The sequence below is a fragment of the Triplophysa rosa genome, linkage group LG20, assembly GCF_024868665.1.
Source record: "Triplophysa rosa linkage group LG20, Trosa_1v2, whole genome shotgun sequence".
Taxonomy (NCBI): domain Eukaryota; kingdom Metazoa; phylum Chordata; class Actinopteri; order Cypriniformes; family Nemacheilidae; genus Triplophysa; species Triplophysa rosa.
Genome location: NC_079909.1, coordinates 3,149,008 through 3,175,868, shown reverse-complemented (window position 1 = coordinate 3,175,868; position 26,861 = coordinate 3,149,008). Strand labels below are relative to the sequence as shown.

At 37.4% G+C, this 26,861-nt stretch overlaps 1 protein-coding gene and 1 long non-coding RNA gene across 2 annotated transcripts in view; one reads left to right on the top strand and one right to left on the bottom strand.

Moving 5' to 3' along the window:
• Positions 1-26,861, top strand: part of atg7 (ATG7 autophagy related 7 homolog (S. cerevisiae)) — an 84,048-nt gene that overhangs the window by 11,704 nt on the left and 45,483 nt on the right. Inside the window, exons 9-16 of the mRNA XM_057362483.1 lie at positions 3,562-3,683; positions 6,338-6,428; positions 6,525-6,669; positions 7,033-7,191; positions 19,552-19,746; positions 22,365-22,515; positions 22,710-22,786; positions 23,809-23,924. Coding sequence (XP_057218466.1) covers positions 3,562-3,683; positions 6,338-6,428; positions 6,525-6,669; positions 7,033-7,191; positions 19,552-19,746; positions 22,365-22,515; positions 22,710-22,786; positions 23,809-23,924 — 1,056 coding nt within the window. The remainder of the gene's footprint in view (positions 1-3,561; positions 3,684-6,337; positions 6,429-6,524; positions 6,670-7,032; positions 7,192-19,551; positions 19,747-22,364; positions 22,516-22,709; positions 22,787-23,808; positions 23,925-26,861) is intronic.
• On the bottom strand, positions 12,159-15,498 carry LOC130571484 (uncharacterized). Its single transcript, XR_008965094.1, has 4 exons — positions 13,756-15,498; positions 13,341-13,635; positions 12,355-12,876; positions 12,159-12,274 (listed from the first exon to the last, which is right to left on the bottom strand). It is a non-coding gene; the product is annotated as an uncharacterized LOC130571484 (long non-coding RNA).

The window sequence follows — 26,861 nt, the reverse complement described above, 5'->3', positions numbered from 1 at the left end:
TAATTGATCTTTTGTCGCTATATCCTGTGATATTATTTAGCTATAAACGCGCTTCATTTGAACCCTTTCCGCTCCGCGTGCGCTGCTTTTCTCCCGCCAAAGACGCGCCGCATGAAGAGCAGCAGACACGTGCTTATTTAAACAACACTAGTGCAGACACGCAGAGCAGATAAATGGAGACAACAGTAAACAAAATGCAGCAATATTAAAGTATTTGTTTCTGTCTGTTTACTGTTTGCTATATGTCTCCAACCTTTCAACCAGATTTGCGATATTTTATGAATCATAACGTTTTTATCTAGCCTACATTTATCATTAGCATTATTGATCAGCATGTAAACATTTGTGTCCCTGTGAAAACCCAGGCTAAAGTCTCATAAACGAATGAATTATTAAATAACAAGCATCAAAGATTAATTTCAAGCATTAACTAAAATTTTAATCTTTGAAATGACATTATTCAGTCAATATTGAAGATATTGTATTTTCACAGAATATTCTGTAGGGTGATTTTATGTAGAAAACAGTAAAAAGACTCGCTGGGTTTTCACAAGCAGGATCACATTTTGTTCTAAAGATAGAAGTAGTTCTGGTATGAAAGGCATGGAAAGGATAATTTAGTAAGTAACTTTGTTTTCTGTTTATGATGAGAGCAATTTAATTCTTACATTAAATTTGTTGTTTATAGCTTTTTTATTTACAAATATTAATGATCAGACTTAAGAGGGCATTCCCCTAAAGCCACAGAGCCTACAATACATACATACTGTGGATATCAAAATATAAAATAAATGGCCTGATAAAAGATCCTACCTTTTATATATATATATATATATATATATATCCAAGTAGGCTAAATTGATTAAATATTAATTTTTTGTTATTTAAAAAAAACATATTGTCCGGACCTCCGTTTGGAACTTTAATTGAATACCCCTGTCCTACATCAACCTTGATGAGTTAAGTGATTCAAGGATAGACATGAAATGGCTCTTTTCATTCATTCAAATAAATAATATAAAACTACATAAAGTATTATAATTAATTACAAATGTGTCACGGACCGTGACAAAATGTGAGAATTATACGTTAAAGCACGGATTTTAAAGTTAGACTTTGAATTTTGATGTCAATTCCTCTTCTGCACACACACATATTACACAAAGTATTTAGTTTAATTACATCAGAAGTAACTATAATTAAATTACAGAAAAAATAAGAGTAATCCTTTACTTTACTTTTTCAAGGGAAAAGTGATTAAATTACAGTAACTAATTACTTAGTAACTAGATACACCCAACACTGCTTATAGCTGATAACAAATATATTTTGATAGACCTACTCTTTCAAAAGTTTGAAAGATTTTTTTTTTTACTGCTGAAGATAGAAACAATACGAGGAATAAATAATATTATTATCACTGGCTTTTCTGTCAAGTTGCTGCAAACACGCAGGTGTGGGCATGGTCTCTCGCTCTCTCACTCACTCACTGACACACCATGTAGCCGCAGTGGCTCAAGCCTCCGAGTCCGTTCGCTTTAAAGAGTACGTAACTAGGGATTTTTAAAGTCCTACTTTGGTTTATTGAGTGTCCAACAACATGTTTATGTACATAGAAGGTGTAAAAACACTATTATTTTGTAATATAGGTAGTTATTCTTACCTTACTTCTTGACTGACTCTCAAATGATGCGTTCCGCGATTCATCTGTCTAATCCCCTCCTTTCCGCTAGCCTAGTCTGACATGATTGGTCAGATGGTCTAGTCTGCTGTGATTAGTCTCTCACAAGCTACAGTGTTTGGGGGAGAAGAGTGAAGTTTCTGTGGGCAGTCCTAGCAACTAGGGCTGAACGATTAATCGAAATCGAATCGCAATCGCGATGTGAGACGTTGCGATTTGCTAATCGCAAGAGGCTGCGATGTGGAAGCGATGTGAAAAATAGGAAACGCGTCTGTTCCAAGCCCGCTTTGAGTGGCATTCTTGCTAACCAACTGAGTGAGCGCACCTCCGTTATGCCTAATCAGCACTGCCCCAGCCAACTGCTAAACGTCCGTCATTAAAAAAAAAAACAACAGAAGGCAGGAGAGAGAGCAGTGTGTGTGTTATTATGGCATCTGCAGAGTCAGATCGATCTATTAGGCAAATAAATACTAAAGAACCGTCCAATTCAGAAGACCGCACACACAGCCTGTGTCATACTCGCGCGACTCTCCCCGCTTGGCTCTCACGGACGAGCCGTTTAAACTTGACGCGCATACACAGCCTGTTTCGTAATGACGTTTATAGTACTTGAGTCCGGCTCGGGCATCTGGCAATATGGACGAGGCTTGACGCACGCGCGCACCCTGTGTAAACTCACGCCTAGCTCCGCGTTTCAAACAAATGTAAATTCTATCTAACTGTTTTGCTAATTTCACTTGGATGAAATTAAACATTCAGCACATTTTTTACTTGTTTTAAAAAATCCCACATACTTAAACAATAATAAATCAGCCTATGTAAACTATGAACTATTTTAATAATTCACTAACACAATAGAAAATGTTATGGATTTAAGGGTTACAATGGGAGTTGTATTTGTTTTAATGGAAACTATAATAGTGTACACTGGTATTTGGATTCTATTGGTGTGATGTAATCTGGAAGTTGGGAACCAATTGAACAACAGTAAGCCCTATTTGAATAATGCCCAAAGCACACTACAAAAATTAATTTTGTAATGGTTTTAATGGAAAAATTAAATGTTTTTATTTTTGTTGTTTTCTTTCAGGGTAACTATACCCATACTGTCCTCCACACAACAATATTGAATTGAAGCTTGAATTAGAAAAGTTAAAATCGCAAATCAAATCGCAATCGCAATGTCTGTCAAAAATATCGCAATTAGATATTTTCCCCAAATCGCACAGCCCTACTAGCAACACATAGGCGGGGACTATATGTAGTGATGTAAATCCGGGGTGGTTCACAAATCAGACTAGGGACGACTCGTTTGTGTGATTCAGAGTCGACTCCCTTTTTTCCAAACCAATAACTTTATTCATTCACCTTCGGATTCACAATTTGGCAGACAGCTTACTTTCAAACATGCCAACATTACACACTGCATGAAATGTGATTTTCATGATCTCATGTTATGTACTCTTTAAAGGACACTTGAAATGAGATGAGCAAGAAAGTAGTCCTACCATAAACAGCATTTTAAAGACGATAACATGACAGACGTTGAAATTAAACATTTGAACAATGTCCTGTGGTGTGGTAACCATGGTATAATTGAGAGTGGTGGCCGCATTAACGTAGGTGTGAATTAACTTTCGAATAATTGAACGGTCCGTCGTCAATTATTCCTTACTTATCAGCCACAGGGCTTTCTTAATATCGGCCATTAAAGAAGCCATATCTGTTGACCACTCATTGTGTATCCTAAGAAAACAACAACAAAAAAGACACTTTAGTTTTTAAATAATAAATAAAAAAAATGAATGTGATCGCACATGGGTCATTCCAAAAACCATGTGAACTTTCAGAGCAGTGTGTGTTTGTCTGTGTGAATGCAGGGGTTCACAGATGGATGTGGTGGAGATCCTGTGCTTCAGAGACAGAACTCTCCAAGGGAGCCGCTCCATTCAGCACAGCATCGTTTTTCAGGTCAAGCTCCCAGACCTGTCTACCTGTGCAGGTAATTTATCATCTTCTGCCGAGCACTTCAGAACAACAGTTTTTATCTGGATTCAGAAGTTGGATGACATTCATATTCAATCATATTGGCTATTGGTGTTGCGTACCTTAAAAATAAAGTTTCATATGGTTTTCTGACCTGCTTTGGAAAATGACACTTTTTTCCATTTGAACTGGTTAAATATTTTAATCTTTCTTTGTTTTTTTTTTAAATAGAAGCGGCAAGTTGTATAAAAATTTAAAGATTTGATTACTTATTATAATTGTTTTATTGTTAAAGCAACACTTTAGAACTTTTGCTCACGGGTTCCCCTATGTGTCTGTTACTAGTGTGTTGTAAATAATGTTGCTGTATAAGTTTCCCCTTTGCGCTTATGGTGCGTGACAGAAGCACATGCGCACATTGTTCAGAGCACATGCGATTTAAGGTGTTTACATGCCTTCATATTGCGATTAAAACCGACGTATGCCCCATATGTTACTTCCATTATGCTTACTGCGATTATGAGCTTAATCATATTATTTAAATCGAATGATTGCGTTTACATGAGGTAAAGTGTTATCGCAGTATTGCCAAAATCCTATTATAGTCGCATTATGAGGGTGCATGTAAATGTAGTCATTATTTTAAGGTTGAAAAACTACAAAGTGTTGCTTTAAACTAAGTAATACTTTACTTGAAGAAGAACAATTCCTCAATTTATAATACTTGGCCTCATGGTATCCCATATGAATTTTGGCATGCTACCCATATGAAAAAATCTTTTGTGTTTCACAAAAGTTTTTTCTCAGATAGGTCATTCTGTTCCTTTACAATAAACAAATAAAAAAAAATCAGAATCTCACCATTGAGGTACCATAAAAATGACACAGTCTTTATGATTTCAAGTCGCTGTAATGTGTAAGGAACAGACCGAAGTTCAAGACATGTTCAGTGATATTTTCCTCTTCACTGAAGCTTGTGGACCTCGTTCACATTTTTGCATATTGACCTTAAAACATCAGATTAGATGCCAAACTGTTTTTTGTGTCTCTCATAAATCATCATAATGTGTTTAAGGACATGCATTTCAGTCTGCTCAAGGGAAAGTATCGTATGGCTTCAAAATTCATATACGTACTTTATTGAATTACAACTTGTTTCTTGGTTTATGAGACAATTTTGATAGTAATCTAATCTAGAGCTGTCACGATATCACATTTTCACTTCTCGGTTATCGTGTCCAAAATAACTCGACAGTACCAATATTATCACAATATCTACAGTATTTAAAAGTTTTTTTAATGCAGTCAAATTCATCTTAAATTTGGTTTATTTAGTGTTTTTTCCATTTCTGGCCAACAAATCGCCTACATTTCGATTGTAGGGATTGTAGAGTTAGTAACCATTGTGGCTTTTAAAGATGAGGTAACACGCAGTTTTTGCCAATCTCATATTAATCTTGAGTATCTATACAGTAGTATTGCATACTTTGTATCATCGAAGAGTATTTAGTTTGATCACATTTATAAAAGACAAATGCAGCTGTACGATTATTTCCGGAAAAAGACGAGCGCCTGGGTGCAGGCAGGGGGATGTAACTACAGCACGAGCACACAACACATCATCGCAGTGATTCACTATAAGTTTGTGTTGTTTACATTATGCACGTATGCCGATTACCAACAAAACACAGACATGTGACTTAGTTTGACTTACCGCGTGCGGTTCATGTCCGGCATTTTTTACCGCTGGGACAGCGCCACCTATCAGTTTCAAATGATCACCAAATCCAGAGTTATATACACCGTTTATATAACATTCAGAATGCATGAAATTAGTGTGTTACCTCCACTTTAAGGCATAACTTTAAAGGGGTGCTAAATTATTTACGATATCATGTGTAGAATTAACACAATATCAATAATCATGGATTTTAATATCACGGTTATTGTCGGAAGCGGTAAATTGCGACGCCCCTAATTTGCACCCTGTTAGTGGCACAAAGAAAACGAATATCTACTTTTCTGTTTTTTTATTTTTGTAAATTCTGTATGCATGAGTAGGTTTTCAGTCGTTGAGGTCTGCATTTTAGTTCCACTGGACAGATTTCATCCACTCAAGTGGCTTCATCAGTTGTGATGTCTTTGTGGAGATAACAGGAACTGAATCTCATCCCACATCACAGAGTCAGTGTATTCCTCTGGGATTGGCTGCATTGATTGTGTGAATCCTCTGAGGTTGTGATGAAAAGACAGCATCACAGGAAGCTGATAAGTGGCACAGCTACCCACCACTGCCATTCAGAATCTGGCATTTCTATTTTCACGTATACAACAACTTTCATTCAAGCCACCTGTTTTGTACATCACTGACCTTGAATGTGTGGTCCATGTCCTTGACCGTTTTGTGTGGTTCACCCTGATGAGCTGTATACTGTTATGTGAAGAATCCACCATCAATTTAACTCATGAGGTCACATACACTGGGGTCCAAAGGTCTGAGACCACTGCTGTCCATTTTTCAATTTTCTCTTTTGCACGTTTTGATTTCATTACTTTTTCTGTCATTATAATATGCGAACAAACTTTTAAGCTAAAATGCATAAAATTTAGACATGTTTTTAACTGAACTGATTAAACCTTTAATATATTTATTTGATTGACTTTTTCCAGTTTGTCCCAAGAGTGTAGGATGGGAGAAGAACCCTAAGGGTGCCATGGGACCTAGAAGTGTCAATCTCAGTGAATGTATGGACCCAAAAAGGTATTAAACAAGTGGCGGCACAGCAAAATCAAGCATTTTCAGTACCTTTGAGAACATTGAAATTCTTCCGTTTTCTGTCTCATTTGTTTGTTTAAGGCTTGCCGAGTCTTCAGTGGATCTCAATCTGAAGCTGATGCGTTGGAGGTTGGTACCCTCTCTGGATTTGGATAAGGTTGTGTCGACCAGGTGTTTGTTACTGGGGGCCGGAACGCTGGGCTGCAATGTGGCCCGGACGTTAATGGTAAGAGCCATTTACATTTGAACACTTGCCAACGGTATACAGAAAATATCCTGACAATTAGGCTTTATTGCACTTAATATGGATTACTTGGCTTGGTTTATATGATTTAATTGCTCACCTGCGTTTACTCTAATAACTGCTTGGTGATTTTTGGTATAATTATGAGCCCAGAGCATTAATTGAAGAAATATGACATCATTCATGTCAGCAGATCGAAATGACTTTATCCATCAAATATGCAGAAAAGTCATGAAAGATGCAGATTGTTTTTGTAAAAAACACATTAATATGCGTATTTTTACATCCAGTTTGTTTCTTTTAAGGAAGACTCGAGAGTTAAATGCTTTCTGTTGTTTTTTTTAGGGCTGGGGTGTGCGACACATCACCTTTGTGGACAACGCAAAGATCTCCTACTCCAACCCAGTGCGTCAGCCTCTCTATGAGTTTGAAGACTGTCTCGGCGGAGGCAAATCTAAAGCTCTTGCTTCAGTGGATAGATTAAAGAAGATCTTTCCTGGTGTGGTGAGGACATGTTTTTTATTATTATAATAGTGCAAGAATTGATATAATACTTGTTCAAACTATGAGCGTGAGGAAGCTGCTTTTGAAATAAGGCAGGGCTTTTAAAGGAAGGCGTAGCTACTTAAACGCTCCACCCTCATGCCATTTCAAACCCCTGTGCTTACCTCTGTCAAACGCTCAAGCACCATAAAAGCAGTTCATGCAACTTTTGGGGTGAACTTACAATACAATAAATTTACAGTTTTACAATATAACAAGAAAACGTATTGACAAATAAATATGAAAAGGTGCAAAAGATGCGCCAGGACTTCTGTGTAGCAATTCAAATCTTTTTTTGCAACTGAACAAACAGCAGAATAAAGAAAACAGTACCCGACCTACAATGCATAAAGATTAGCCCGTAGGATTCAATATTAACACACAATTATGTATTACAGTGTAGTCTCAGTCATTTATTGTTTTTATTAAAGGTCTGTTGAATGCGCAGTTTCTGCCAATCTCATATTAATCTTGAGTACCAATAGAGTAGTATTGCATACTTCGTATCTTCGAAGAGTATTTAGTTTGATCACATTTTTATAAAAGATAGATACAGCTGTACGATTATTTCCGAAAACAGACGACATCCGGGGCTCTGCGGGGGGAGGAACTAAATCACGAGCACACAATACATCATCGCATTATCCCTGCATAACTGTTTTGATTCACTATAAGTTTGTGTTGTTTACATTATGCAGGTACGCACCGATTGCCAACAAAAACGGACATATTTAGTTTCACTTACCGCGTGCGGTTCATGTCCGGCATCTTTTAGCGCTGCGACCGCTCCATCTATCAGTTTCAAACAATCTCCAAATCCAACATTATATCCACCGTTTATATAACATCCATCACTGAAATGCCGTAAACAAACAAACACACCTCAACTTCTCTCACTATCGCAAGAGTAACGAGCTGCAGGCCCACAGCGCAGCTGATCTTGACGCAGATGGTAAGCGGGTCTTCCTATCGCTTATCGGTTGACGCATTGGGCGGGCTATTTCTTTCGCCTTGCCATGGGCGTGCTTTTCCGGAAGAATTGCCCAATAAGGGACTAAGAAAAGTCATTACGTAACGGAACCTATACGAACCTTGGGGGAGTGTATCGAGCACAGAAATACTACTTAATATGTCCAACTCGTTTTTTAACAAGTTGACCATGTTAAAGGTGTCATGAATTGGCCTTGTTTATTGTTTTATACTGTTGTATGAGGTCTACTTATGACGTTCGTGTGGTTTTTACATTCAAAAACATCAAAATCAATAAGTAATAGGCTATTTTCTACCCGGGTCTCGACAAACGCTCTGTTTTAATGGGCGTGCCGCATTGAAGACTTGGAAGCAAACGCCCACTGCTATGATTGGATAGCAGTTTGCGTAGTAAACTTAGTTAGAGCCTTCTGTGAATTTGGTTAGACATGTAACAATAGGTTACACATTAGCTCTACTCGCACAGGATTAGTATTATCTAGGGACCTTGTGTGATTTATAAATGACCTTCCCACATCTGTATTTCATGTGACGCATTGGCACAATATAAGTGAAGGCTTATTTCCAGAATGTGATGGCAAGGCTTTGCGTATAGCTTCTATAGCCTATAGTTGTATTGCGTTTAATGATATATGACCGTACCTGTCAGCATTTGAGACCCGTGATCGCGAACCGGACAAAAGATCACCGCGATCACGGGTCTCAAATGTTACGAGAGTTTCCATGATAAATAAACAAATGGGAGACTCCCAGCAATTTATGGATATCACCCAGCACCCGAAATAATACCAAAACACTTCAAAACAACCTCCAATATTCGCAAACGGTGGATAAAACCTTGAAAAAAGATATATGAGCCCGCCAAATCACAGAGATGACGATTCGCACAGGACTAATACAGTATTATCACAGGACCGCAGTGTTAAAATATGGTAGGTAATTTGTGGGGGAATTTTTACTTTACAAAATTACAGACACGGCCGATTCGCACGGGATTAAGATTACAGACAACCTCTGCAATTATTAGACTAGACTAGAGGACCCCAGGTAATACTAATCCCGTGCGAATAGTGCTCAGGGCATATCAAGCGATCTCTAACAAAGCAATAGTGACGCACGCGTAGTACAAAAATAAAGAATCATGGTTCATATGAAATGTGGCCTTCTTTTGTATTAATCTACTCAACAATGTTCTCATGCATCATTGAGCACATCTGAGCGTGTGGCGTGGCTCTTATGCCTTTATTTCACTCAGATTTTCCAGGAAGACAGCAGATTTGTGGAGCCCTTTTAGATAAATATATAAAGTAGACTGGAATCACTGGTATTTCCATCATCTTGATTTAAGTTGATCTGGTGGTTCATAGAGTTATTCAAGGAAATTCCTCAACCTTATCTTCATTATGCTGAACATTGTCAGAAGGCTTTGGCAACCTTTAAATATTTCAAAAGGTTACGAGATGTACTGCACTGGACCATTTCAGAGTAAGGGTTGAGCAACCTCAGATTTTTTGAGGTCGACTATTATGTGATAAAAATCGTGTCGACCTCGACTAGTTGATGACGTCATTAATAAATAAAATCAGAGCTAGGAAATGTTTTGCAACAAGATTTGATGGGTTTGGGCAGTAAGACACTGGTGTATGTGGGGCGGGACTCCCACAAAATAGCCTCTAAATATATAGTATCTAAATACAAATAAACAGTTGTTCATCTATTGCACAAGAGCAACAACAACTAAACTAAAATAAAGCTATTTTAAAGCGCGAAGTCGGTGGTAGCGGGCTACGGAGCAGCAGGTGGATCTCTACAGCAGCCTAACATTACTTCAGATCTAAAGCGTCATGTGTGTACAGACCAAACTTCCCTTGCATTTACAACAAGTCAACTGAAAGTGTCATGTGCACTAATAGTTGAAACAACAGAAAAATGTGTCGAGTTTGTTTGTGACGGCCTAAAACTTCAGAATAACGTCGATATATTTATTAGGCTAAGGGTCTGATCAGACAGAATGCGTCTTTTGCTCTGAGACGCGCCTCTTTTGAACTGTTTTCAGTTGGCAGGGAGCGTTTTGCGCGCTGCTTATGCGCGCCGGGCGCCTCGCGTTTCTGCCGCCTGCAGCGCCTCGCGTTTTAGGCGGAGCGCTCTGAGCACCCGAAGTTGAAAAACTCAACTCTGAGCAGAAAAGCGCTTCACGTCATGTGTGCTTTTTTCCATTGTCCAATCGAATGAGTGGAGAGGCGGGCCTTCCGATACGGTGACGGAACTTAGTTGATTGAAACGTCCGGAGACTGCAATGATGAAGGAGAAACTTGTGCTGGCTGACACTGGTTAACCGAGAAAGGTCCGAGCAAACACCCTCTTCTTGTACCTTTTTAAAGTTTCTGATAATAAGACAGTTAACAGGAACTAGAGCACTCGCGCTATAATCCTTGACTGACAGGACAGCTGTTTTGATGGTTACCTAGCAACATAAAAAACCACTGCGCGCTTCTCTTTAAAAAGAGTCAACCAAAAGAGCAGAGCAGCGCGCCTCGCGTTTTCGAACATGAAAAGCGCGTTGTGTGTGATCGTATGCTAATGCAGCAGACGCTTTATCATAGCGGACTTAAAAACGCAGCACCTCAGTGGAGAAGGGTCTGTCTGCAGACCAGATGCACTCTCAGGCCAGATGCACTCTCAGCCGCGCATGCGCACTCAGCCGCACATGCGCACTTTGTAGTGGGTCGAAGACGGAAATTAGTCAAAATACTGTTTACAAACGGCACGACATAAAAGAACGTCCTGTTAAAACCGCCTGAATATACATGAAAATGAAAAAGTATTTCACGATGTGGACTGTCAAATACTATTTTCAACAGGTGGATATTTTTGCTATTTACGAGTACCGTAAAGACTGGTGACTCAGGTCAAGGCGCAGATTTACACAAAATTCTACCTGAAAGACATTATTGAACATCTACACTAATAATGTCTGATTACTTCGCATATGTGCCTACATAAAAGGTTATAATGGCAATACATTACTAATAAACGTTATTACATTATTAAATAAAACTTTTCCATGTATAATGTAAAATCATAACATTAAAAAAATGGACAACTATGTTTTTCAATTTCGTGCTTGACAAAAGATTCCGAGATGCATGTTGTCCACCACATTCTCTAAAAAATAGAATCAGAAAGAGCTTTATTGTGAAGTATATCTGCACATACAATAAATTTGTTATGGTGAAAGAAGCATCCATTGCACAAAAACAGCAGCACACAGAGTCCATAACACAATACAATACACAGGTTTTCTATATATAAAAAAGAATAGAATAGAATAAAAATAAGATTGAGTGTAAAACTATGCATGTATTTATATTGTATCTACAAAATATGTGCTATATACAGCATAACGAAAAATAATTTACACAAAAATGATATAAAAATAGACTATTATCAGGCGGATATAATTAGTATTACATTTGCTTACTATTGCGCAATGTTATTAATTGCACAGTGGGTAGAACATTTAACTTCATGACGTAGATTGCGTGAGGGAAGAACTTTTTTTTGTGTCTGGTTGTTTTGGTGCTTATTGCTCTGTAGCGCCGACCAGACGCTGGCTTGGATGATGAGGGGTCCATAGTCATTTTCACAGTCCTTTTCTTACTCTAAATCAGGGGTGGGGAACCTTGATCTTGGAGGGCCACTGTCCTGAAGAGTTTGGCTCCAACAAGCTCAAACAAACGCCTGTCGTGAAGTTTCTAGTAATCCTGAAGACTTCAATGAGCCGGTTCAGGTGTGTTTGGATTAGGTTGGAGATAAACACTGCAGGACAGTGGCCTTCCAGGATCAAGGTTCCCCACCCCTGCTCTAGATGTATACAGTACGGCTCTACAAGATTGTCCTCTATGAACTCTGCACTGAAGAACCGTTCCAAGGCCTCAGCAGCTTCTTCATCCTCCATGCACAGTATACGAGATGGCTGAAGTGAGACAAGAAGATTCCCAGAGTTCTCCAAGCAACACTGCCAGGCAGTCTTAAGATCCGTCACGACACGCACCTAAGAAAAGAACAATGCAAATGAGGATAAGGAAAAATATGCTGAACAATAATGGCTGCAAACCCTCTAACAAAACCTACTTTTCGTGGAGACTGAACCACCTGTTTCTCTGCTGGAAACTCAAGGGTGAAAAGACTGGTTTCATCTACCTAAAAAAGCAAATATGAAGTTTGAGCCTGTTTCCTTGAGTACTACATTTTTTAAAAAAGTAACTGGTACTTTTCCTGAGGAGCTGCTACAAAGTAATGTGTTCAAGTTACCTGTACGTGGAAACTTAAGGCTCTTCCTGTTATTGGAAAAATACATCCTAGTTTGTCACGACAACATGCCATTTTTACGCTTATGGTTTTGGTAGTGTGAGCATAAATGACTTTAGTTATATGTGCAACAGAGATTGATAGTGAATGAGTTTGATAGTGCTTGAGAGATATTATAGTAGTGTATGAGAGAGTTTGATAGTGTGTGCGACAGTAAGTGTGCAATATGTCTTGAACGGCAACAGACACATTGTAATCATTTTGAAATACACTAATCTTTACCTTGAATAATGATTGCATTTTTTATATGCACTTTCCAGTCAGCCTGAACTTCCTGAACAGCATCTGTAAGCATAAATTGAAAAAACAGAAATGAAAATCATTCTGATGTGTATTATATTCTTTACATTTTTGTCGTATTCCATGTATATCTCGTTTTAAAGAACCATTGTTAACAATATAAAAATGACTTGTTCTTTTAAAGATTCCCACTTCATATTAAATCATGTTAAGTAACACTTCGTCTAAACAATAATTAAATAAAGCTAGTCTTATTAAAACTTCCCTGTCACTTTTTAAAACGACAGCCCAGAGCCAGTGAAACACTCAATATTTTAACCGTCTAAAAGAAAATGAATTTAGATCATTCTTCACTAATTTAGTTACTGTATGAAGGAAAAGTACCCAATTAGCACAGACGGGATATATTTAGATAGATATCAGGATCGTTTTCGATAACATTGTCTCATAAACTAAAACAAAACGTTTACATCTACCTAATATTCTATGAATTAAATAAATATACTTACTTTTTTTAGCAGTCGCTGAACCCTCCCTTACGAAAATAAACCATGTTTTTTTTTTGTGGTACAAGTGTAGTAACCATGTTTTTTTGGTGCATTGATTACTTGGGGCAAAACCATGATTTTACTACAGTTACCATCGTTCACTATGATTTTTACAAAAACATGGTTTTCAAAACCATGGTTATTTTGTGATAACCATTGTTTTACTACAGTAACCATGTTTTTTTGGTTCTAACTGTAGTAAAACCATGGTCAATTTTCGTAAGGGATCCCTCTAACAACATCGAGGGGCCTGTGCCTGCGAGATATATAAGATAACGTTAAATATCAGGATCGTTTTCAATAACATTTACCTGATAATTAAAAACAACACTTTTACTTCAACTTAATCTTGTACGAAATGAATAAAAATACTTACAAGTGGCCTATGCGTGTACCTAAAACAAACATCTGTCTGACAGCGCAGTGTCCGAGTGCATGCGGCTGAGAGTGCATGTGTCCGAGTGTGCATGTGCGGCTGAGAGTGCATGTGTCTGAGTGCGCATGTGCGGCTGAGAGTGCATGTGTCTGAGTGCGCATCTCGTCTGCAGCCAGACGCTATTGCCTCAGTGACACAGCAGCCAATATGAGGAACATTTTTATTTATTCTGTTTCTTTCATGCTTTATTAAATGGGGAACAAGTACAAAAATAGCCTATAAAATTAAAAGATCTGCGTTTAGAAGCTAGCGCACTGAAACGTAAGGTTTTACCTGTGAGCATCGTCAGAACAAATCGTGAATGTTGCGGACGAAAACAGGACACATTGTGAATGATGCGTGCGGAAGCAGGACAAGATATATTCATACCTGTCAACACTCCCGTTTTTGACACCCATCTCCCGCCACCCTCCCGTTTTTCAGTTATTTCTCATTTGAAACTCGTGGACCGACGGGAACCGGAACGTGTTCACGGGGTGGCACTGTGGCTTGAGCTGCTGCCCATTTGCCCTCACAGGCTGGCGCCCTGTGGTAGGCGAAATAGAACGGTAGCCGAAGTGGAGAGAGGATTCACATTCCCGCGAAAAACTTTCTCTTATTACACCGCTAAAGGTCCGCAGAATCCACTCCGCGTTTTCCATTTAACGCTCGTTCCTCACAGTCTGTGTCCGCTCACTGAAGACGACAGATCGTTTCATCTACAGATAGATGCAGTAGAGTCTACTAGCTGTTGTTGTTACACTTTCTTTGCTTTTACAAAAAACGTGTTATGAAAAGTGTTGTGTTCAGCAGACAACTCTGATTAAAAACAGCTTATATAGATTTCTAATATTTCCTGTTCTGTGACCATAAGCGGTTCTTGTAAATAATATGCAAACACTGTTAAATCTATCCATATGAATAAAAAAAAAAACGTTCAGCTAACTAATAAACAAAGTTAAAACAACCGACCTACGGGACGCGTGAAGGGACAAACTGCTCGTGCTTTTTCAAACCGAGGTTGGGATGCAAGATATTTCATGTCTGACGTTGAGATCTCTGGCAAAATGTAAATGCTAAATTAAGAGGATACCTTGCAGATATACCATTCATGGATTCATGGCCCTGTGAGCTGCATTAAACAGTCTCTTAGATTTACATTTAAGAATTTGACATGAAAATGATGTTATGTTAGATATAAAGTAGTTAAAAGATTTTAAACGATTTATAACAGAGGGGACCTATTTGCCTGCACAACCAACCAGTAACCCACCCCCCGGCAGGTCTCCCGGATTTTGGTACACAAATGTTGACAGGTATGCATATATTATTGCTGGGAGTGTGACAGAATCCTGCTGAACCAGGTGGGAATGACATCCATCCCGCGCGCAGGTCCTTGGTCTGCCGTCTTCTTAAAGGTACAGTGTCAAAAAAATCACATGACCCGCGACTAGTCAACATGAAGCTTTAAATGTAGCGTCAGAGCATTAATGTCGACTAGTTGGTGCAACCCCTATTTCATAGTGCAAATTTATGAGATTTACATTGTTTGACCAATTGTTTATGGGTCAATGACGTAAAAGGATTTTCGACATGCCAATTTTAAAATACAAATAAATAATACTATCTATTGCAGTTATTCAAACATTATGCATGTGGTGTACACAAATGCAGATTCAAATGTTTAATGAGTTGATTTTATTGCCATGTGGTGCGTTAATGACTAATTCATTTCCTTGACATGCTTAACATTTTTATTTTACAAATCTTGTAAAAATCTTGTGTTTAGTAACAAATTATTTGCTTTTCTTTGAGTTTAGGTAATCATCTCGTTTTTGTTCTATAATTTTGTCTTCGTAAATTAACAAAATTAACTAATTGTTCCTGAAAGTCGCATGCAACTAATATAAATGTTTTTTAAAATACCATTCGCTTAAGCATACTGTATCAGAGATTCATATTTCAGCCACAAAAATGACATATATTTTATTTTATTTTTAATTTAATACTATTATTGATGTTTTTGGTCGCACCACATAAGTGGTCGTTATACGTCATTGACCCATATGCAGTTCATTAGTTACCTTTCTAATTTAACAATCATCAAAATCACCACTTCTAACAACATCTTAAATTTTATACTTTCAAAAATGCAAAAGCGTTTCTATATGCATCATATATCACTACAAATATTACATTTTTTGGAAATTAAGTGTTTTCGGTTTATAAGCAGTGTGAGGGTGGGCTAACATCAGACTCGTGTGACTCAGACGTTTAACTTCATATTCATGCTTCGCGTGGGAATATTGTTGGTCGTTTTCATATACACAAGACCGACATATCAAGCCCTCGGTTCTGTACTCCTCTGCACTGCTGACTCCATCTGTGGTTCCATCATATCATATCCCCTTCACTTCCCATGATTCATCAAACTGGGCATCCTCAACAAATGCCCTTCCAAAAACCCCCAGATTCATACAATGGAGACAAAACTTTAACTATAGTTTGCATCTAAATTCATCGAATTATTTTGACTTGAACATCAGTTAATTGACGCTTGACATTATTACAACGTATTGTTTTATGCTGCTTTTATGTCATTTCTGAAATAAGTGATTTCTCTCCAATGTAAGTAAAGCTTACTCAGGTTTGAAGTACCGTCTTTGTTTTTGAAAGTTTGAATCCATCGCAGGTGTAGCTGCTGCCCTGGTATAGATGCTCCACTAAACCTCAGTGACGGAGAGCAGGTGGTACAGAACGAGTCAGGAGCTCATTACACCGGACACATTTAAAAACAGCTGGAGAGAGCACACGCGAATGAAAAAGAGTGCAGGGGGCTCCAGATTGTCAAATTCAATGCAGAATGGATTTCTGTGGATAGTCAGTGATATGGCAATTAAAAACTCGTTCAATACATTGGCTTCTTAAGATTAGTTTTTGTAATACTTTATTATTAAAATATTAATTAAAATGTAATATTATTACATTATATAAATTATTTATTCGTCTTTTTGATGCAGTAAATAAAACCTCTGATTTGACATATTTTCTTTATTATTTACATCATTATCATTTGGGGCCTTTTTTCAGCAAATGTCCAGTGAACTTTCCATAGCTGTTTCCATCACCCTGTTTTTATGCTCAATTCACACCAGAAACGAGTGATGGAAATGCCAAATAAAAAAATCAGTTCATTCACAAAATGGTTTTCTGCTCGCTTGAGGTGGCGAAAAAGAGTTTATACGAATTATTGAAGATAATGCTGTATAAATTAAACCAAACATTAATCCACATAAAAGTTTGTTTACAAAGCAAACTCTCTAGATGGCTGCTATATCCAGTCCTCATTTATTATTTTAAACAAAATTGTTTTTATAAAACAAAATTGCATGCTAGAAATGACCAGCACAGTTTTTTTAAATTGGGCCTTCAGTTTCTCACAGAAGAAAGTCTGTGAACATGATCATTTTTTGGGGGGGGTTGGATTGGTCCTCCCTGTCCTCACTTATTTTTAATTCACGGGTCACTAAAGCTTTAATATTTCTGCATGGTAATACTAATAGAAAGATATTGTCTTTCAGATCGCACTCTTGTTGGTCAAGTTATTATCTGATCACACCTCAGACGGGCTCATTATTAAAGTCTGTCTTATGCCAACTTATGCATTTGCTCCAAATGTTATTTTTCCGAGTGCAAAGAACGGAGGTGCTAAAACAAGAGCGAGGGCGCTATCCTTACGTAAGCCACACGCCATCTGACAGTTGGGCTCTTGTATGTATGTGTGTGTGTGTGTGTGTTTACTGAAGGTCCAAGGAAGGTTTTTGTACACCTGGCTAAATAATCATTGCTCTTCTCGTCTCGTGTTGGCAGATGCCCATCTGGTCACTGAAATGAAATTATCTGTCTGCTGTGTTGACTCTCTGGTCATCATTTATTCATCTTCGCATCCTGTATCGATCGGCTCCCCCGGTCAGCTAATTATGACATAGTTTTGTTTTCACAGAACCCCTGTGTGTGCTAGGCCAATTAGATGAGCCGGATATTCCTGTCGTAATTACTATTCGCTCACACACACACGCGCACACACGCACACACACACACACACCATACGTCCTCTTTCGCTCAGATAGAAGGATGAAATGAATTTTTTTCGGATTCAGTGCTCATCTTTACAGAATTTAAGTGTGTAACGTTTTCCTCACAGGGCAAAAACCTTCAGTTGATTGAATCATGGTTGAGTTGACTTTGCTACCCTTTTGGCTTTTTCTATATGCCTCTGTACTCTGGGATTTTGTTAGCACCAAAGGAGAGCATGTTCTTTTGTCTGTTTGTATGTATTATTACTTTCTTGATTATTCATCTTTTTGTAATTAAAGTAATACCATAATAAACATGGGATTAAATTTTTTCTTCTTCTTCAGCAAATGAAGGGATTGCCCAACCTCTTAAAAATGTTGATTTTCAACTTCTCATCAAACTATTTTATAATTTTTCTTTCTTTAAGAAACCTCATTGCACTCAGTTGTGATTAGTTCTTTATTTTATATATTACGGCCTAGTAATAATCATTCAGGGGCCCACACTAGTTTTATAGCATTGGTGTTGTCTTACTTTGTAAGTTTAAAGTTACTTTAAATTTTTACACATGGCTTTCACCCAATTTTACTTCAGAAATGTATATGTCAAAATTGATTTTAATATTAAATATTTTAAAAGGAAAAATAGTTTTGTAAATGGTTTGTGAGTTAGCCTCTTGTGTGAAGTCCCACAGAGCTTCATTTTAGGACCGCTGCTCTTTCTGTGTATGTGACCTTTAGGTAATGTAATCAGGAAGCATAGGGTAAATTGTCATTGCTACACGGATGATACATTACTGTTTATGTTCAATGCTTCCAAAGATCGCAACTCTGTAAACATCACTGGCTTGTTAAACATTTCGGAATGTACATCCAAAATGTTAAAACCACAGTTAATTTTACTGACATTTCTTCACATTTAGGGTAAAAAAAGATCCTTTAAGGATATCATTTCATCTGAGATTTAGTGTTTCCCATTCATTGCATATGCCCACCACAATCTAATTTATCCAATCATAGTTTCAAAATGATCCGGAATGTTTTACACTTCTCGTAAATTAATAGTCTATCTTGTTTTTTGGCATTGTTTAGGCAAAGTCTCTTTCATTCATGGTCAGCTGTATTAAAACACAGAATGTTTAGAGAGCAGAAGCAAACGGATATGAAGTGTCAACGCGCAATGATGTCACACATGTTAATTAGCGTATGATGTCATCCAGCGCCACAGTTCCTCAAAATCCTGTTTCTGTTAACTAAAATATGGTGATAATTATATAGCTGTAAATGTAATTGTATTCTTACCCAAACTGACTTGCACTGCATTTAGATTTTAGATTTAGATTTAGATTCAATTTATTGTCATTGCACATGTACAAGTACAAGGCAACGAAATGTGACCTCTGCATTTAACCCATCCAGAGAGTAGTGAACACACGTACCCCCGGAGCAGTGGGCAGCTATCACTGCAGCGCCCGGGGAGCAAGTAGGGGTAAGGTGCCTTGCTCAAGGGCACCTCAGTTGTTACCCGCCGGCCCTGGGAATCGAACCGGCAACCTTCTGGTCATGAGTCCGACTCTCTAACCATTAGGCCACAACTGCCCTATTTAAGATTCAACATGAGTTTGTGTATTTCTTTAGAATCACACCCATGAATTTAGCCTGTGAATATGTGACATTTCAGAATGCTGAAGGTTATAACATGAGCATACCGATGCCTGGCCACCCGGTGAACTTTTCTGAGGCGACGATGGCTCAAGCTCGGCAGGATGTAGAACAGCTGGAGAAACTTATCTCTGAACACGACGTGCTCTTCCTGTTGATGGACACTCGCGAGAGCCGCTGGCTTCCTACAGTCATCGCTGCCAGCAAAAGAAAGGTGGTCTCCTCCCTCCAATCTTTCATCTTTTATTTAGTCATTTCCCCCATGGCTGTCAGCCTTTTGCTGGTTATCACCACTGTAGTTGCTTAGAGCCACATAGGGCTTCTCTTCTATACTTGATTTACAAACCTTTAACCAAACACACTGGTATGGAGGACTAAACCTGCAAAAATTATAAATAAATGAATGTATAAATAAATAAATATATAAACGAATAAATGTAATAATATGAAAATAAATACAGGAATGAATGGTTTGATAAAACAAAATAATTCGTTTTAGCTATTATTGATCTTAGCTTTAACTTTTCTTTTCATTTTTAAATTGATTTATTATTTTTTGTGTCCATTTTTAATTATTTTTAATTATTATTATTTTTTATTTTTAGATTATTTTATTTATCATTTCCTTTTATTTTTACATTTATTTATTTATACGTTTATTTATTTTTATATTTATTTATTATCGCATGTATTTATTTCCACTTTTATTTATTTATTCTTGTATTTATTCTTACTTTTCTGTGTCTTGTATGATAATTAGATGGGTTGGTCTTGCCTACTATTGGTTCAGCGTAGATTGAAGCGTTTGATCGATTACTCTTGACTTGTTTTGGACTAACGTCACGTCACTCACTGATCGTTTGCTTCGTGTATAACGTTTATGGCGTGCGCACAATTAGCTAGAGAGTTACAGCATTTAGCCAATGAAGTCGATAACCATGCATCAAATGACTGTGTGTCATTTAGATTAGGTGCGCTTATTGATGATTTATTACAGATTGACGGCGAGATAAATGACAAAGTTCTTCAAAATCTGTGCGAGTCAGGGGGTGCTAAGGTGGTGACCAAGTTCCGGTTACAGGTCCTCTGCCAAAAGGGTGCATGAACGACCTCAGCAGATTCGTCGATTCTGAAAGCACAAGACGACTTGATATTAAGATGTCTAATAAACACAGACTTTCTTGTTACATGATTTTGACATTCTTGTTAAGATTGCAAATTATTGGTATGATCGCCCGTAACGGCTGAAGCGAGGTGAAAAAATAAATAAAGCGATTTGACACGGGATTCGTACCCATACAATAAAGCGAGGCAGCGTGTCACTACGGTAACAATCACACTAAGCTATTTCGCAATGCTAGCTGCTGCGGATCTTTGCAATAATATCAAGATGTCACACAACAATATGCAGCTGGATGAATCAAGGGAATATGCCCGTTTTAACTTGTGACCTCTGTGTTATTTATCTCTTATGGAATGTAGTTTACGAGTACCGTTTAGTAACCACGTCTTTTTAGAAGGAATGGTTTCCATTTGATGGCCCCTGTAGTGAAAGAACGATGCTCATTACTACCGTGTTAACTTGTGACTTAAGTTCACTATGTCTCAATTCATTTACATTATGTTACATCATGTTACATTAAATCTTTACGCTTTTTCTAACCGAAAGGCTGCTTATAACTATCACTTTGACAAAGCGTTAGCTTGCGACTTCGGTTTACAAGCTCATCTGTGTAGTTAAACCTTATTACATTTTGTGCTTTATGATTTTCACCAGTTGAACTGTAACACCACCATAGCACCCTCTGACTCGCACAGACTTTGAATGTGCTGCAAAGAGGCTAACAACCGAGGGAGAACTTTGTCATTTATCTCGCCGTCAATCTGTAATAAATCATCAATAAATGCATCTAATCTAAATGACACATAGTCATTTGATGCATGGTTATCGACTTCATTGGCTAAATGCTGTAACTCTCTAGCTAATTGTGCGCCCGCCATAGTTACTTAACGTTATACACGAAGCAAACGATCAGTGAGTGACGTGACGTTAGTCCAAAACAAGTCAAGAGTAATCGATCAAACGCTTCAATCTACGCTGAACCAATAGTAGGCAAGACCAACCCATCTAATTATCATACAAGACACAGAAAAGTAAGAATAAATTCAAGAATAAATAAATAAAAGTGGAAATAAATACATGCGATAATAAATAAATATAAAAATAAATAAACGTATAAATAAATAAATGTAAAAATAAAAGGAAATGATAAATAAAATAATCTAAAAATAAATAATAATAATAATTAAAAATGATTAAAAAATGGACACAAAAAATAATAAATCAATTTAAAAATGAAAAGAAAAGTTAAAGCTAAGATCAATAATAGCTAAAACGAATTATTTTGTTTTATCAAACAATTCATTCCTTTATTTATTTTCATATTATTACATTTATTCGTTTATATATTTATTTATTTATACATTTATTTATTTATAATTTTTGCAGGTTTAGTCCTCCATACACTGGAGACCAAAGTGACATCAGTCAATTCTTTTGAGCTGATAAATGTATTGATAACACTTCAACTCTTACAGTTGTATATGATGACATACAGACAGACACATGTAGATCATTTTTCTAATCACATTTTTTCAAGCATTACCTCACTACATTTTGTAAGATTGATACCCAAAACGTGTCGTGTTTAAGTATGGCATCTAACATTTTAAATAGTGTTTTTATGCCTTTAGTTTGCTTAAATCATATCCAGATTAAAGTCAGTGTTCAAGTTTAGGAGTGTTGGGAGTTCAACGTCTCTATATTTTCAGTTGATAGTTAATGCCGCTCTGGGATTTGACACATTTGTGGTGATGAGACATGGTCTGAAGAAACCCAGAGAGTGCCGATCTGAAGACTCCAGCCCCATGTCTTCCTCCAACTCTTCCTCTTGCTCCACACCAGCGGTCACTACAACACCAGGTACAACTCCAGCATATTCAAAGTTTTTATTTCCTCTCATCCTGTTAGCTCAGAATGAAGACCGTCAATTCAAGATGGATTTAATGAGTTCCCATGGTACGGACAACGATTCACATTGACTTTAAAGCAGTGCGCTGTGACAGACAGAGCTCTTTATGTATGTTACCGTAAGCATGACTTTTTGCTGTTCTCAGGGGCATCTTTGTTCTCCAATATACCTGGACACAGTCTCGGCTGCTACTTTTGTAATGATGTGGTCGCTCCTGGAGATGTGAGTACACCAACAAAGCTTTCAATAGCTGTAGGGAAATGTAGGCTTACTTTAAGACGTATGTAATATTTTAAAGGATGACTTGATAGGTATAAGCAAAGCATCAATCATATGCGCAAGAGTCAGCCTTTGGTCACTCTTAAGGGCTAGTTCACCCCAAAAAAAATTCTGTCATGAATTACTCACTCTCTAGTTGTTCCAAACCATTACAAATATCTTTGTTTGGTTGAAAGATGTTTGGACGAATGCTTGTAACCAAACCGTTCTCGAACCCCAATGACTCGTAGGAAAAATGACAAAAATGACAATGGCAGTCAATAGTGCCCCAGAACTGTTTGCTGTCCTACATTCTTCCAAATATCTTCTTTTGTGTTCAACAGAACAAAAAAAAGTAATTTTCAAAAAGTAATTTTTCGTACTATGGTAGTCAAAGGGGTCCAAGAACTGTTTGCTAATAGGCATTCTCATTAAGATATTAAGCTAATCTAATTTATACAGATCTGGAACCACTCGAAGGTTAGTAAATGATGACAGAATTTTTAGTTTTGTGTGAAGTATCCCTTTAAAATCTGAAAATCATATTCTGCAAAAGCAAAATTACTGTATGATTGAAATACCTTTTCTCATTGAGTTTAAGCATTACTACAACAGGATCGAAGGACATTACAAACTTAATAAATTACATTAATGTACAATGTTGTACAATGTACAAAACCTCAGATGTCCAAATTCACAGTTTTTCAGGAAATGGAAAAGAAACACTGTACTTTTGATTAAATGATGATTAAATACTGTGTTGTCAAAGTTGACAAGCACTCTTTAATACTTTTTAGTGTTAAGATATTTGCAAAACCCAGTGACAAACATAAAAGATGACTACTAAAAATGATTTATGGCAAAAAATTAAAATCATGAAATACGGAGATACAAGGTTTCAGAAGTACAGCAGCGATATAATTTGATTTTAAATGTTTTATGTAGTTACTTGAAAGCGTTAGGGTTAACCCTTATATTTCTGTTAGTCTACCAGAGACAGAACTCTAGACCAGCAGTGCACGGTGAGTCGTCCTGGTCTGGCCATGATTGCTGGAGCCCTGGCTGTTGAACTGATGGTGTCTATACTCCAGCATCCAGAGGGGTATGTGCTTCATCATTTAGATAAACATCCGAAACGTCTAAATCCTTGTTCATTTAGGATCTTTGCTATACAGCAGTATGATTTTTGCATCCGTAATTATAGTATGTTAAAAATAGTTGTGTGTTCACTCGTGTGGTGTGGTTTTTGTTAATGCAGAGCACAGAAAAGAAAAAAGCAATTACAAACACTTAATAATATATATTTAATAATATATTTATTATATTTATTCCTATGCGATTTGTTTCTTATCTATCAGCAATTACTGTCTTTCCATGATCTTAAGGACTGTCATGAATGCTTACAAAAGTTGCAGCCATCACCATCAAATTGCTTAATTTTGGGTAATCCAAAGTTTATTTGGCATATATGTCATGCATACTCAAAAGTTTTACTCTCCCATCATATGTATTTATTTAATCTGTTAGCATGTATAATATAGCTCATAACTGCTTGGTTTTGTGTGCTCTGAGCTCTGTGTTTAAGTCACTGGATCGGGAAATTGGGCTATACCGTCATGACTAAAGTGCAAATTCCTGTATAATGTTGCTTTTTATGTATTTCCAGGCTGCATGAGAGGCTATAGAAGGCTTTCATCAGTGTTTACCTTTCAAAGACGATTTTAGAAAGCAAAGGACACTGAATGTCCAAGATAGCGCTGGCATCCACCCGATAGTCTCTCTTCAGATGCATTAAGCTGTTATAGAGCACTGATGTCTCCTCTGGAAGCTCGGATAAAAGCCTTCAGATAGGCCACAAAAGACTGACGCTCTTTTGAGAAGAGACCCACAAATACAGCGGGGTGAAATTCAGAACGCACATTCATGTCAAAGTCAACCATGGTGATTTTGATGAATGGGTCACCAATTATTATGCAAGTGGAATTATTTGAGATCTTAAAGTGATACTTCACCCAAAAATGAAAATTCTGTCATCATTTACTCACATTCGAGTTGTTCCAAATCTGTGTAAATGTCTTTGTTCTGATGAACACGGAGAAAGATATTTAGAAGAATGCTTATAACCAGACAGATTTTGCCCCCCATTGACTACCATAGTAGGAAAAAATACAATGGTGGTCAAAAGTGCCCCAGAACTGTTTGCTGTCCTACATTCTTCAAAATGTCTTCATTTGTGTTCAACAGAACAAATAAATGATTAAGGAATTTTTCCACTTATAATTTTTTCACTGACACTTATATTAACAATGCATACTTTGGATAAAAGCAATATTAGGCTATAAATGCAACATTTTAAATGAATTTCCTAGCTAACAAACACTCCATAGAAAATTGTTATTAGCGGGCGCCTCACCGCATATTGAAAGACACCAAAAGTTGTTTTAAAGAGCCTGAAAGTCACTGTCGACCAGGTAAATGAACAGTTCCGGTGTTACTGCAAATGTAACCAGAACATTGTCGTGTATGAAATATTGTCCTCAATGAGATGTGTATGGAAATATAACGATAAAATCCTGCATGTCAATCCTAGCCCGATGAGACCCAATTAATTTAAGCTCCTAGGGCCGGGCATCTGTGCACAAGCGCTACTGTCTCCACTCATACTGTCCTCACTTTACGATCTGGACCGAAGCACACTTACATTATTATGATGCGACTGATTTGAGGTAAACGGAAAAGCACACACTCTCTCTCATCACAATATAGAGTAATGTTAAGTTTGTGATTTATTATGTGTTCGACTTCATGCACGTGTTGCGCAGACCCATCCGCTGAAGTAACACGAGAGGCTATTCAAATAACTCCTGCGGTACTGCGCAGCACTGCATAATGTCCGACAAACCTAATATTTGAAGCAGTTTGAGATGCGGTAACACAGGTCTGCATGTGAACATGTCACTCGTACCGGAAGGTTTTTTCCTCACGAAGGAGAGGAGCTAAAGGAGGAATTTAAACAATTCATGTCCAAATAAAAAAAATGTGCATTCCGCGCCTGAGTCACAAACAATCATGCTCCAAACATTTTTCTAAATTAACTTGATTAACTAAATTTAATTTCCCATTAAAAAATAATCTAAACTATTTGAATGGCTGAAAACAGTCTCAAACTTTACATCATGCTTTCATTTACATTTACATTTATGCATTTGGCAGATGCTTTTATCCAAAGTGACTTAAATTGCATCATACTATACATTTTGATTCTGAGTATGTGCAATCCAGGGGATCGAACCCATGACTCTGACATTGTTAGCGCCATGCTCACTGAGCTACAGGAATCATGCATTGATGTGCCACAGCCTGCCTGAGTAAACAGCCGCAGCACAAACTAAAACACTCCAAACATTTTTCCTCAATAAATCATTTTATGAAGAAATGAAACAACATATGTATGTTTGAATTATTTAAAAAAATCTGCGTTTGTTATTATTATCCTAAAACAAATGTCGCTGTGTGTTTTTGGCTTCATCTTCACTCTCTTGCTTTCTGCTGAAATGTCAATGGATGACGTAGTTTAGAGAGGCTTAAATGCGCCTTCATTTACACTTAACCTGAGCCGCATCAGAGTCGCCTTCGATACTAGGGTCTGAGGAGGGTCAGAGGCGGCATATTTTAGATCGGCTTTCATGCGGCATTGCGTCTTTACACAGAAATTTAATCCGCCACAGAGACGCCTTAACTCGCCTGTGTAAAGACGCCTTAATACATGCATGGGCAACTTATAACACACCAAAGACACAGAAATACACGTGTTTGCACCATATGACCCCTTTAAAGCTTTGACTGATCAACAACTGGCATTCCAAACAAACAGAGCAAAGTAGAATTTAGGTAGGTCTCAATCTTTTTCATGGTGTTAAGGTCATTGCACATCGAGTCCGAAATTTTCATCCGAAATTTTTGCACGTTAAAAAATAAATACAACCTCACGTTGTGTCAATCACTTTATACACTGCCTCTGATATTTTCCCGTCATCAA